This window comes from Bos indicus x Bos taurus, chromosome 12 (genome assembly GCF_003369695.1).
Source record: "Bos indicus x Bos taurus breed Angus x Brahman F1 hybrid chromosome 12, Bos_hybrid_MaternalHap_v2.0, whole genome shotgun sequence".
NCBI classification, from domain to species: Eukaryota; Metazoa; Chordata; class Mammalia; order Artiodactyla; family Bovidae; genus Bos; species Bos indicus x Bos taurus.
Window position 1 is genome coordinate 70,793,218 of NC_040087.1, and position 13,193 is coordinate 70,806,410.

A 13,193-nucleotide genomic window follows, 5' to 3' on the forward strand; every position below is an offset into this window, starting at 1 on the left:
TATTGTTCTTAGATAGGCATATCACACAGGGAATGTGTTTTCAATTTTTTTTTAAACCACTTTTAACAGTTCTTTATTGTATAACTGCCAGAGAAGGCAATGGCACCCCACTCCAGTACTCTTGCCTGGAAAATCCCATGGACAGAGGAGCCTGATGGGTTGCAGTCCATGGGGTCACTAAGAGTGAGATGTGACTGAGCAACTTCACTTTCACTTTTCACTTTTTTACTTTCATGCATTGGAGAAGGAAATGGCAACCCACTCCAGTGTTCTTGCCTGAAGATTGCCAGGGACGTAGGAGCCTGGTGGGCTGCCGTCTCTGGGGTCACACAGAGTCGGACACGACTGAAGCGACTTAGCAGCAGCAGCAGCATTGTATAACTGCCAACCTACTGGATGGATATAGTTTTTGTTTTATTTTACTCTGAAATTTTATGAATTGATTTTGAAAACTTCATTGTTTTATAATTCTGTATAATGTTTTCACAATTCCAAAGTCAAATCAACAGAAGAGGCTATTTTTAAAGAAGACTGGTATCCTTGTTCCATTCTAATTCTTCTCCCTCATTAGATATAACATTACAAATTTGATTCATATTTTAATTTTGTAAATACTTATTTTATAAACATTTATTTTTTTCCCGTGTTTCGAATGAAAGGTCTGAATTTCATATTTGGAGTCTCAAGAATTTGGGTTCATAAGAAATTTTCTTAGAAGTATGATATGTAACACGGAACTCAGCATAAAACCTTCTGTGGTACTTGTAAGTCCTTCAAAGCAGGTTCATGGCTCCTCGAGGCCCAGATGCCATGATGATGCAGGATAATAGCAGATGTTTCCATGGGATGAGATTCTACATCCAGAATCTTCCAGGCAGAGGGAACTTCAGGGTCCATCCTTAATCAGTTGACCTAACCCAGTTTCTGGAGGCTTGGCTTTAGGCCTCAGAGTGCTCTTCACGCCTCCTAGGTGATGCTAAGGTACAGTCAGGATGAAGACCACTGTGTCAGGAGGAGTAAAGTTATATTTAGCATCCTAATGTTATTATTTTCCCAGATTCACTGATTTTCATCCTTAGCTCTGGATCTGTCTCAGCTCTGCTGTTTGTCACCTGTTCTCCCATTTCTGAAGGTAAATTGCCCCTTCATTTTTCCCACAAGCTCATTTTTCCTGCTTATATATTTCACTCAAGCATTTTTTCTTTGTCTGATATAGCTTGTTTCTGTTTTCTGTGTTTTTTAATTTTTCCTGTGAAGCAGAATTGGTGGAGTTGGGTAAGAAACCTTTTAAGTATGTGTGGAAATGTAATGGAGAAACTATAATGAGTAGGGAAATTTTAGCACTTAATCCTGTGAGAAGTTCCCCTAAGAAGCAGGAAATGGGGCCCAAAGTCAAGTGCTTTCAGGAGGCTGAATACCAAGGACTCTACCAAGAAATGTCTGCCCTAGAGACTCTCAGATTCTTGTAGAATCTTTATCAAATGTTGTATTATAATAGACTCTTTTAAAAAATCTTTCATGATTTCATAGTTGTGAAGAATTCCTATGAAGATGTAATAACTCTATTCTGAATTGGTTTGTGGAAAGAATATTCACAAATCAAACTTAGACTGACGTTAAAGATGAAGAGTTTGAGGGAACAACTTTTGATCTTGTGCCTGCTTATCCAGAACGTTTTAATTTGGTTAGTTTCAAGTTTGATAGGGAATATTTTCTCAGCTGTTTTATTCCTCACTAGTTGAGGATTAGTATCCAGAATAGACAGAAGAGTAGAAGCTATAGGCCATGGACTGGCATTACTCCTTAGTGAGGCTGTTTGCTCACCTGGGTTATTAAAGACTGTCTCTCAGCAGATAAACCCAGACACTTAGGCAGTAATGACCTGCCTTTATTTTGCACTCTTTTTTGCTGAATTTCTTGCATTTATTAGTATTCTTTTAGATGGGTGATATTACTCCTTACTCCTCCTGTAATTGAAATGATATTAGGATCAAATAGATGAGTAGCAGACAGCTGAGTAACACCCAACAAAGGTCCATCTAGTCAAAGCTGTGGTTTTCCAGTAGTTATGTATGGATGTGAGAGTTGGACTATAAAGAAAGCTGAGCACTGAAGAATTGATGCTTTTGAACTGTGGTGTTGGAGAATAGTCTTGAGAGTCCCTTGGACTGCAAGGAGATCCAACCAGTCTATCCTAAAGGAAATCCATCCTGAATATTCATTGGAAGGACTGATGCTGAAGCTGAAACTCCAATATTTTGGCCACCTATTACGAAGAACTGACTCACTTGAAAAGACCCTGATGCTGGGAAAGATTGAAGGCAGGAGGAGAAGGGGATGACAGAGGATGAGATAGGTGGATGACATCACTGACATCAGTTTGAGCAGGCTCAAGGGTTGGTGATAGAAAGGGAAGCCTGGCAAGCTGTAGTCCATGGGGTCACAAAGAGTTGGACATGACTGAGAGACTGAACTGAACAGACAGCAGTGATTTCCAAAGAGAATCACAGTTTTAGGGCATTTGGGGATGGCAGGTGTTACCACTGGGCTTCTGGTGGAGAGCCCCAGGTTTGTAGCGTGCAGCACTGGGCTTCCCTTGATCATATCTGGGCTGGGACTGCCATGTGTAGTTTGACTTTTTGCTTCTCTGTATAAGTCTCCAGACTTCTATCTCAGTAAACTGTATCAACAGTGTGTTTTACAATCTATGAGGGGCTCTTCTTAAGCTCTTAGTGCCTCCAGGGGTGAATGATTAGGCTTCCTAGAAATGTAACATTGAGCCTTTGTGTTTTTGAGAACTGGTCATCTTCCTCTGATATGGTCATCTTACTCATAATTCTTCCAGTAAACAGTCTTCTCTTCTCTGGAGTAGATGAAAGCTCCTATGACCTTGTGGGAGGTAAGGCAGGTATTAAGGCCTGTGAACATGTGTGTGTAGAAAAGACAGATGTTTAGGACTTAAGTGTCATATCCTTTTGAGAGATGGGGTCAGCTTTCTGTAAATAATCTGATCAGGCACTAGTTAGTTGAGCAGAAAATGCTTTTTAGTTATGCTTTGTGATTTGAGTTTGGGATTCTTCTCCTTCTCTTCCTCTTGTGGGTTCCTCAACATTTTACAGACAGAAGAGAGCTATCAAAAACAAACCTGTCAGAGGACTTCCCTGGTTGTCCAGTGGTTAAGAGTCTGCCTTCCAATGCAGGGGTCATGGATTTGATCCCTGGTCGCGGAACTAAGATATCACATGCCTCAGGGCAACTATGCTGGCGCTTTCCAACTAGAGAAGCCTGCACACTGCAATGAAGACCCAACACAGCAAAAAAAGAAAAAAAAATAGGTTTGTGTTGGAGATTTCTTGGTGGATGATGTTTTACTGTCGAGTTGACCAGTTAAAGTTGATAGAGATCAAATCTAGACATTAATTGAGATTGATTGAGAACAATCAATGTTATATCCTGTGGGAGATAGCCAACATACTCAAAATATCCAAAAAAAAAAAAAACCCTTGAAAGTCATTTCACCATCTTGGTTATATTAATCACTTTGATGCTTGGTTTCCACCTAAGTTAAGCGAGGGAAAAAAAGAAAAATCTTCTTGACTGTTATTTCTGTATGCAATTCTCTACTGAAATGTAACTATTAAAAAAATGCTCCTTTTTAAAAACAAATTGTGATGGGCAATGAAAAGTGGATACTGTACACTAATGTGGAATGAAAGATATCACTGGGTAAGTGAAATGAACCACCACCAACCACACCAAAGTACAGTCTTCATCAAGAGAAGGTGGTGTGTATATGGTGGGACTGGAAGGGAGTCCTCTATTATGACCTCCTTCCAGAAAACCAAACAGTTAATTCCAATGAGTACTTCTCCCAGTTAGGCCAACTTAAAGCAGCACTTGATGAAATGTGTTGGAATTATTCAACAGAAAATGAATCATCTTCCATCAGGATAATGTAAGACCGCATGTTTCTTTGATGACCAGGCAAAAACTGTTACAGCTTGGCTTGGAAGTTCTGACTCAACTGCCATATTCACCAGACACTGCTCCTTCGGGTTTCTGTTTATTTTGTTTTTTACAAAATTCTCTTAATGAAAAAAGATTTAATTCCCAGGAAGACTGTAAAAGGCACCTGAAATCGTTCTTTGCTCAAAAAGATATAAAGTTTTGGGAAGATGGAATTATCAGATTTCCTGAAAAATGGCAGGAGATAGTGGAACAGAATTTTGAATACGTTGTTCAACAAAGTTCTTGGTGAAAATGAAAAATGTGTCTTTTACTTAAAAACTGAAAGAACTTGTTGGGCAACCCAATACTAAGGCTTTATTGTCTTTGAATGTAAGATTTTGACTTATGTTAAAACTGTTGTCTGCTTGTCTTACTGGAGAGAGTAGATCTGTGTATTTTTCTTTTAGGTTAGCCATGAATGTAGCATTTTGTTAAGATGGCTTTTTAACATGCTAACAATAAAAGTACAGCTTGTGTTAAGAAAAACTGGCATGACTTGTATTTCTAATTAAGGCTTTTTTTCTTTCAGGAAGGCACCAAAGTAGTTCTGCCCATATTTTTGGGCAAAATTATTAGTTATGTCGAAAACTATGATCCCGACAATTCTGCCGCTTTGCACGAAGCCTATGGCTACGCGGCGGGGCTGAGCGCCTGCGTGCTCGTGTGGGCCGTTCTGCACCACTTGTGCTTCTACCACATGCAGCGCGTGGGCATGAGGCTGAGAGTAGCGGTGTGCCGTATGATCTACCGCAAGGTGAGTGTCGCTCGGTACCACAGTGTGTTCCTCTCCTGAAGCATCAGGAACATTTAGTTCTCTGTAAATTAAACATCTTGTAACTGGGATAATTTACACCTTCCTAGAGAAGCTTGCTATTTGCATCAGGCCAATTTTGTTGTTGTCATTTAAGTAAAATTTACCAGTAAATAATGAAAAGTTTTGTATTGAGATCGGGTCAGAGCTGCCTTTGATAAATTTTATCCACAGGTTTTTATGTAATATCCACGCAGCTTGTAATGGAATCTAATTAAAAAATAAGTATAAAAAGTGTCAAGTTGGTTTTCAGTGTTTTCATGCCTTAATCTTGTAGCTGTATTTGTGGCAATTTGTTGTTCATTAAGACCATCTTTTACATCAACTTTGTATTTAAAAGTAAACTTCATTGATCGGATTTATGAAATTAAATCTAGGAGCACAAAATGTATTTGAGAAAGGGAATGATTATATGTTTAAATGACCCATCTAGACATATTGAGTGTAATTGTGTGAACTAAAGAAAAATATAAATGGAATCCATGCCAAACATAGATTCTCTCGCTGTATTCTATAGCTATGATTTTTTATAATGGTATTAAAGAATAGAGCTGAATGTTGGGATGAAACTTGAAATCTTATGCAGCTTTTAGTAATTTTGGTGGGAATTTGTTGCTATTCATTCAAGTTATTTTCTTAATTCAATATTTCCTTTTTCTTTAGTATGCATTTTAGCACTTTTAATAAGACCTGACTTGGTGTGTTCAGTGATTTTGTGTTGAGAATCGCCATGGAATTATTCTATAGTTTAACCTAGTCTTAAGTAGTTTAAAAGAATTAAGGATTTTAGCTGTTTTCACAAGGGAATTGCCACAGTGTTAAGAACTGAAGGGCTCTATATAAACTTGACCCTGCATATCTCTTTGCCCTGGGCTGTTCGTTTTTTTCTAGGAAAAAAAATTTATTTAGCTGTATTTTATTCTTGAAATTTGCTGAGAGAATAGATTTTAAGTGTTCTCACCACACACACAGAAGAATAACTATGTGTGATGATGGGTTCGTTCATTTGTTTTCCTACTGTAACCATTTCCCAATGTTTATTTACATCAAAACATCAAATTGCACATAGTAAATATATTTAATTTTATTACAAATGAGTAAAATCCTCAATGAAAGCTAAAACCAGGAGATTTAAATGAAAATTATTGATTCTTTTCCTATTTGTTACTTATCTAGAGCTCCTATTTCTTGGAAATACATTACTGGGGAAAATGTAGAATGTCTTCTCCCATCTTTGCTTGAGCAGACTCTTGTTAAATCTCGGGACTGTGTGGACTCGGAGGCCTGGCATCTCACTGTCTGTGTTTGGCACATGAGCCCAGTTTCTCCTTGGGTTACATATCTTCCAGTTAAGGGTCTTCATTGTCAGCCTTCATCATTTTTGTTATTTATTCTCTTGCACCTTCTGCCATTTAGTAGACAAATACTCAGATGTCCCCACAAATTAGCTAGATGTTCATCTTTCCAGATCATACTTAGCTCCCATAAGTATGCAGGAAATTTCACCAGAACTGCAGTGTGAAAACCTTAAGTTAGATTGGAGATGATGGTTTAGTCAAACAAAGCTCTTTCTTTGCTGCACAAGTGAGCCACTGTTCTGGTTTTTTCCCTCTTCCCGCTAACACTTTGGAATGTCTCCTTTGGGGAATCTGATCTGACCTTGTATGTTGCTTATGGGAATGTAAACATCTCCCAAAGTGTTCATTTACTGGCTTAATTAGCCTAAAACAATTGTTTCTTTACAAAGTCAGAAACTGTATACATAACCTGAAATTCCAGAAACATGGGAATTTCCTCGTGCACAGCCTTACATGTAGATTTCTACTGAGATGCAGAAATAAGACACTTCTTGCAGGTCACAGGTGGACCAATTCCTTAGGCTAAACCTGGTGCTGCCAAGCGGCTCTGAAAGGCCCCTGTGAACATGTGTGGTTCATGCTGAGGCCCTGCCTCCTGATGCCTGGTCCTGAGGAGAAATCAGGTCGGGTGTTGGAAATGGAATGGCTGCTAAGCTCAAAGTCATAGTTTGTAATTTTGAACAGGTATCATGTATAGTGGAGAAGGAAATGGCAACCCACTCTAGTATTCTTGTTTGAGGAATTTCATGGAACTGGAGGAATCAACCTACCTGACTTCAGGCTCTACTACAAAGCCACAGTTATCAAGACAGTATGGTACTGGCACAAAGACAGAAATATAGATCAATGGAACAAAATAGAAAGCCCAGAGATAAATCCACGCACATATGGACACCTTATCTTTGACAAAGGAGGCAAGAATATACAGTGGATTAAAGACAATCTCTTTAACAAGTGGTGCTGGGAAATCTGGTCAACCACTTGTAAAAGAATGAAACTAGAACACTTTCTAACACCATATACAAAAATAAACTCAAAATGGATTAAAGATCTCAACATAAGACCAGAAACTATAAAACTCCTAGAGGAGAACATAGGCAAAACACTCTCTGACATACATCACAGCAGGATCCTCTATGACCCACCTCCCAGAATATTGGAAATAAAAGCAAAAATAAACAAATGGGACCTAATTAAACTTAAAAGCTTCTGCACATCAAAGGAAACTATTAGCAAGGTGAAAAGACAGCCTTCAGAATGGGAGAAAATAATAGCAAATGAAGCAACCGACAAACAACTAATCTCAAAAATATACAAGCAACTCCTACAGCTCAACTCCAGAAAAATAAATGACCCAATCAAAAAGTGGGCCAAAGATCTAAATAGACATTTCTCCAAAGAAGACATACAGATGGCTAACAAACACTTGAAAAGATGCTCAACATCACTCTTTATCAGAGAAATGCAAATCAAAACCACTATGAGGTACCATTTTACACCAGTCAGAATGGCTGCGATCCAAAAGTCTACAAATAATAAATGCTGGAGAGGGTGTGGAGAAAAGGGAACCCTCTTACACTGTTGGTGGGAATGCAGACTGGTACAGCCACTATGGAGAACAGTGTGGAGATTCCTTAAAAAACTGGAAATAGAACTGCCTTATGATCCAGCAATCCCACTGCTGGGCATACACACTGAGGAAACCAGAAGGGAAAGAGACACGTGTACCCCAATGTTCATTGCAGCACTGTTTATAATAGCCAGGACATGGAAGCAACCTAGATGTCCATCAGCAGATGAATGGATAAGAAAGCAGTGGTACATATACACAATGGAGTATTACTCAGCCATTAAAAAGAATACATTTGAATCAGTTCTAATGAGGTGGATGAAACTGGAGCCTATTATACAGAGTGAAGTAAGCCAGAAGGAAAAACATAAATACAGTATACTAACGCATATATATGGAATTTAGAAAGATGGTAACGATAACCCTGTATACGAGACAGCAAAAGAGACACTGATGTATAGAACAGTCTTATGGACTCTGTGGGAGAGGGTGGGAAGATTTGGGAGAATGGCATTGAAACATGTGAAATGTCATGTATGAAACGAGATGCCAGTCCAGGTTCAGTGCACGATGCTGGATGCTTGGGGCTGGTGCGCTGGGAAGGCCCAGGGGGATGGTATGGGGAGGTTGGGAGGGAGGAGGGTTCAGGATGGTGAGCATGTGTATATCTGAAATTAAAAATTAAAGTAAAAAAAAAAAAATAAAGATCGAATCATATTCTTTTACATGTATATTCAACATTGTATGTATCCATTCATCTGTTAGTGGACATTTGAGTTGTTTCTACCTTTTGACTATTGTACATAGTGCTGCTATGAACATGGTGCACAAATAATCAGTTCAAGTTTATGCTTTAATTTGAATACATTCTCAGAAGTGAAATTGCTTTACTATATGTTAATTTCATGTTTGGTCTTTTGAGGAACTGCCATAGTCTCTTCCATTGTGGCTATATCAATTTTAACTTGAGGACTAAATGGAACATTTTTATGAACCATGACATTTTGTTTGGATCGATGGCTACAGCTGGTGGTCTGTTGAAACAGCTCAAGGTGGTCTGTTCCGATTCCTCAGATCTCTAGGGAATTTTTCAGAGCCTTTTATCAAATGAAGGAATTATACAGCATAGGCTGTGCTTTTTGTCAAGTCAGCAGACTGGCGTTAAGAACACAGGTTCCTCACAGGATTAGTGTTTTGAATATTATACTGGTTAGTTTTAGAATGAGGAAATTAAGACCAAAGTGTTTAAATGATGTCACACCTCGTACTAATCTCTTTCCTTGAGGCAGGCTCTCCACTCTCATCCTGTTGTTGTTGTTCAGGCACTCAGTCCTGTCCAGCTCTTTGTGACCCCGTGGACTGCAGCACACCACCCTTCCCTGTCCTTCAGTGTCTCCTGGAGTTTGCTCAAACTCATGTCCATTGAGTCAGGGATGCCATTCAACCATCTCATCCTCTGTTGTTCCCTCTTCTTCCTGCCCTCAATCTTTCCCAGCATCAGGGTCTTTTCCAGTTTGTCAACTCTTGGCATCAGTTGGCCAAAGTATTGGAGCTCCAGCTTCAGTATCTGTCCTTCCAGTGAATATTCAGGGTTGATTTTCTTTAGGATTGAGTGGTTGAATCTCCTAGCTATCCAAGGGACTCTCAAGAGTCTTCTCCAACACCACATTTCAAAAGCATTAATTCTTCGGTGCTCAGCCTTCTTTATGGTCCAACTGTCACATCTGTACAGGCCACTGAAAAGACCATAGCTTTGACTATATGGACCATTGTTGGCATAGTGATGTCTCTGCTTTTTAATATGCTGTCTAGTTTTTGGCTCAAAATTGCTTTGGTTGACCCCTAAGTCTATATCTATATTTCTTTATCCTTCAGGCAGGTCCAGGTTCACTGAGAAACAGGGTGGAGGGTTTTCCTTCTGTCTCCTGCTCCTCCCTTTGCTGTCCTTGTGGGCAGGGCTGGCGCCACATTGAATCATCAAAGGATGAACAAGGGTCCCTAGAGCCCTGCTTTCAGGCATCATACTGCTCATCCTGACACCACACAAGACCCCATGAAAATACAGTCCATTTTGCTATGTTCTCAGACTGACTTGGTATCACTGCAGAAATCCGATTCTCTATATCTTTCTCTCATTTCAGTCACTTCATCTGAGTAGCTCAGCCATGGGGAAGACCACCACAGGCCAAATAGTCAACCTGCTGTCCAACGATGTGAACAGGTTTGATCAGGTAAGCTGCCTGAGGGATCCTCTTCCATTCCCTATCGTTCTCACTGGATTTAGCTTATTGGGATGCCAGGTGCCAGGGTTTGGTGTCAGCCAGGGTTCAGTTGAGGACATAAAACAAGGGTTCTCTTTATCCAATGCTCATTTTCTGTGTGCAGCTTAGATGTGATAATATGTGTTGTCCTGTAGATGAGGGTTTTATTTTTCTGACATTGTCTGTAACATACCTTAGTAATAGACAGGCAACAGTGTTCTTGCCCAGCTTGGTTAGTGTTCCTAGGGGTCCTCCTGGAGTGGCCCTTCTTGGTACGTGGTGTTGGTGTTGTGGGATTGTCTTCCTCCTCCTCTGGATGATGTAGGCCTGGTGGGAAGGGATTGTTCTTTCTGTGTGCCCTGTACAGTGCCTGCTGCATAGGGAGCCTTTGAGGAATATGCCAAGTGTGTGGTCCCCAGTCAGACACAGCCTCCTCTCTGCTGTCCCATCGTACCCATTTCACACTTACTTTATGAATAAATCATGTTACCCAGAGTGTTGTAGCTGTTGGTCAGGTCTGTATAGACCACTTCTCTTTCCTGGATGATCCTGACCTTTAAGTTTGGGGGCTTCCCTTGTGGCTCAGGTGGTAAAGAGTCTGCCTGCAATGCAGGAGGCCTGGTTTCTATCTCTGGGTCAGGAGATTCCCTGGTGAAGGAAATGGCAATCCACTCTAGCATTCTTGACTGGGAAAATCCCATGGACAGAGAAGCTTGGTGGGCTACAATCCATGGAGTTGCAAATTGGGCATGACTAAGAGACTAACACTTTCACTTCTCCTTCAATTATTTATTCATTAAACATGATGTAAGGCCTCTACTTAATTTGAAGGTGAATAAGCCTTAATTTCTGCACTGGAAAGGCCACAGACTGTCTGGAAGGTAAATGCACAAGTAGATATTGGAGAGTGTGGTAGGTACCATAATATAGGCTCTTCTATGGAGATGGGGGCTGAATTTTGGGACAGAGAGAGTTTGGGGAAGCCCTGAGCTCATCTGTGTTGTGGACAAAATCAACATCTTCCTTCAGTGCTACTGGTTGGGTTCTCCCTGGCACGTCCCTGAGGCTGGCCCTGTGCTGCCCCAGAACGGCATCATCTGGGGTGGACACTTGGATTTCTGCTTCATCATGAGGTATAAAACTCACTGATATCATTTCTGTTTAGATTCCTGCCTGTTTCTTTAGAACAGATTGTTCTACACTTTGTCCTTACTGGTTTTGATTTTATACAGTTCTAAGAAGGCTTTGTGTTTCTCTTTTAAGGTTACAATGTTCTTGCACTATCTGTGGGTGGGGCCACTGCAGGCTATCGCAGTGACTGCCCTGCTCTGGATGGAAATAGGAATATCTTGTCTTGCTGGGATGGCGGTTCTCATTATTCTTCTGCTTTTGCAAAGCTGTGTTGGAAATTCGTTCTCGTCACTCAGGTAAGAGAAACACTGGTTTAAAAACTAGGTGATATGTGCTTGGTAACATTCACCATTTGCTCGATGCTTTTCTTCAAAAACAAAACCAATCCTTTTTCTAGTCTCTTCTTTATGTGGATTGTAGGGCCTTCAGGCTTAGCCAGTGGAGGCTCCAGCCCTAAGCTGAAGGCTTATGGTGAAGAGGGAAAGGTGATGGTACTCACTGGCTCCTTCCAGCACCATACCTGAATAAGTCGAGTGTCCTTGAGCAGAAGTTACCTATATTGAAGTTATTTAAGTATTATTAAATAGTAACAATCCTATATGCTCAAGTTTAGCTGCATGTATTTTTGTTATGCAATTTTCAGGTATCTATGTTCATGTCTTGGTTTTAATTCAGTGTTTCCATTAACTTATATGTGCCTCAAAGAAAAAGTCAATCTTAATTTGTCTTTATACAACCGCACAGTCCCAGCAGCATATGTGATAGAACAGTGGCTGGTGATGAAGGGCCTAATGGTGATGAGATAGACCTGAAGCAGGTCCCAGAGGGTTGGAGGTGGGTCATTGTCCAGGTTGTCAGGTGATGGAGATATTGTGCTGTTTGAAGGTTTTTTTCCTTCTTTTTTTGGTGACTTTACATGTGATATTTTTTTCTATTTTAAATTCTCTTTCCTGTCTTGCTGTGGAGAGATGTTTCTTACCCTTCGAGGCCCTGTTGCAGTGCTGCCAGGTCTCTGAAGCGCTTCTTGTTTTCCTTTCCCAGTGGAATTAACAGCCCGATCTTTTCTGCTCACCGGCACCTCATTCTTATTTTATCACCGCACAGACACTGTCTTCCCATTAGATTCAGTGTCTTTTTGCCTTCCTTGCCCAACTGCGACCTTAGGTGGAGAGTTTGTACCTGACTTACTTCAGGTCTTCCTCAGCCAGTACTGAGAGTTCTCCAAGTTACTCCTTGAATTGGGCTGAATGGTTGACTTCCTAGAAGTCTTTTTCTCCATTTGCACTTTGAGAAGGACCTGCCTGTGATGTCAGCACAGAAGAGCTGTAGGGTATCATGGATCCCTGGTCCCTCCCTGTGGCCCCTGCTGCTGCTGAGGAAAGTTGGGCTGTGGTCACTATGGCTCATCTCACGTCTGTCCCGTCAGGAGTAAGACTGCAGCTCTCACAGACGACAGGATCAGGACCATGAGCGAAGTCATAACTGGCATCAGAACAGTAAAGATGAATGCTTGGGAAAGGTCATTTATAGACCTTATTACCAGACTGAGAAGGTAAGTTTTTGTATGTATCACACCATATTTTTGTACTTTCCCCCCTGTTTTTACAGACGGAAATTAGAAGTCTTACCACTTTTCACATGAAGATGAGCTTAAATATTATGAATCCACACCTCACATGTGGCAGGCGGGTTAAGTGGAAGAGGGGAGATGTCATTTTAATCTGCTGTTCCATCTATGATCTTCTTAAAGGCAAAATTGTATATGCTTCTGAAGTCAAACAGTCAATAAACACATGAAAAAAATGTTCAACATCACTCTTTATTAGAGAAATGCAAATCAAAACTACAGTGAAGTATCACCTCACACTGGTAGGAGTGGCCATCAAGAAAACATCTACAAACAATACCCTTTTGCTCTGTGGTGGGAGTGCAAATTGGCACAGCTATTATGGACAACAGTATGGAGATTCCTTTGAAAACTAGGAATAAGGCTACGTATGACCCAGCCACCCCACTACTGGGCATATGCCCTGAAAAAAACCAGAATTCAAAAA

At 40.5% G+C, this 13,193-nt stretch overlaps 1 protein-coding gene across 3 annotated transcripts in view; it reads left to right on the forward strand.

Moving 5' to 3' along the window:
- LOC113902485 (multidrug resistance-associated protein 4-like) overlaps positions 1-13,193 on the forward strand; it is a 157,691-nt gene that overhangs the window by 17,423 nt on the left and 127,075 nt on the right. For all 3 annotated transcript variants that reach the window (XM_027557822.1, XM_027557823.1, XM_027557821.1), the window contains exons 4-7: positions 4,538-4,762; positions 9,889-9,978; positions 11,272-11,435; positions 12,566-12,691. In XM_027557822.1, coding sequence (XP_027413623.1) covers positions 4,538-4,762; positions 9,889-9,978; positions 11,272-11,435; positions 12,566-12,691 — 605 coding nt within the window. The remainder of the gene's footprint in view (positions 1-4,537; positions 4,763-9,888; positions 9,979-11,271; positions 11,436-12,565; positions 12,692-13,193) is intronic.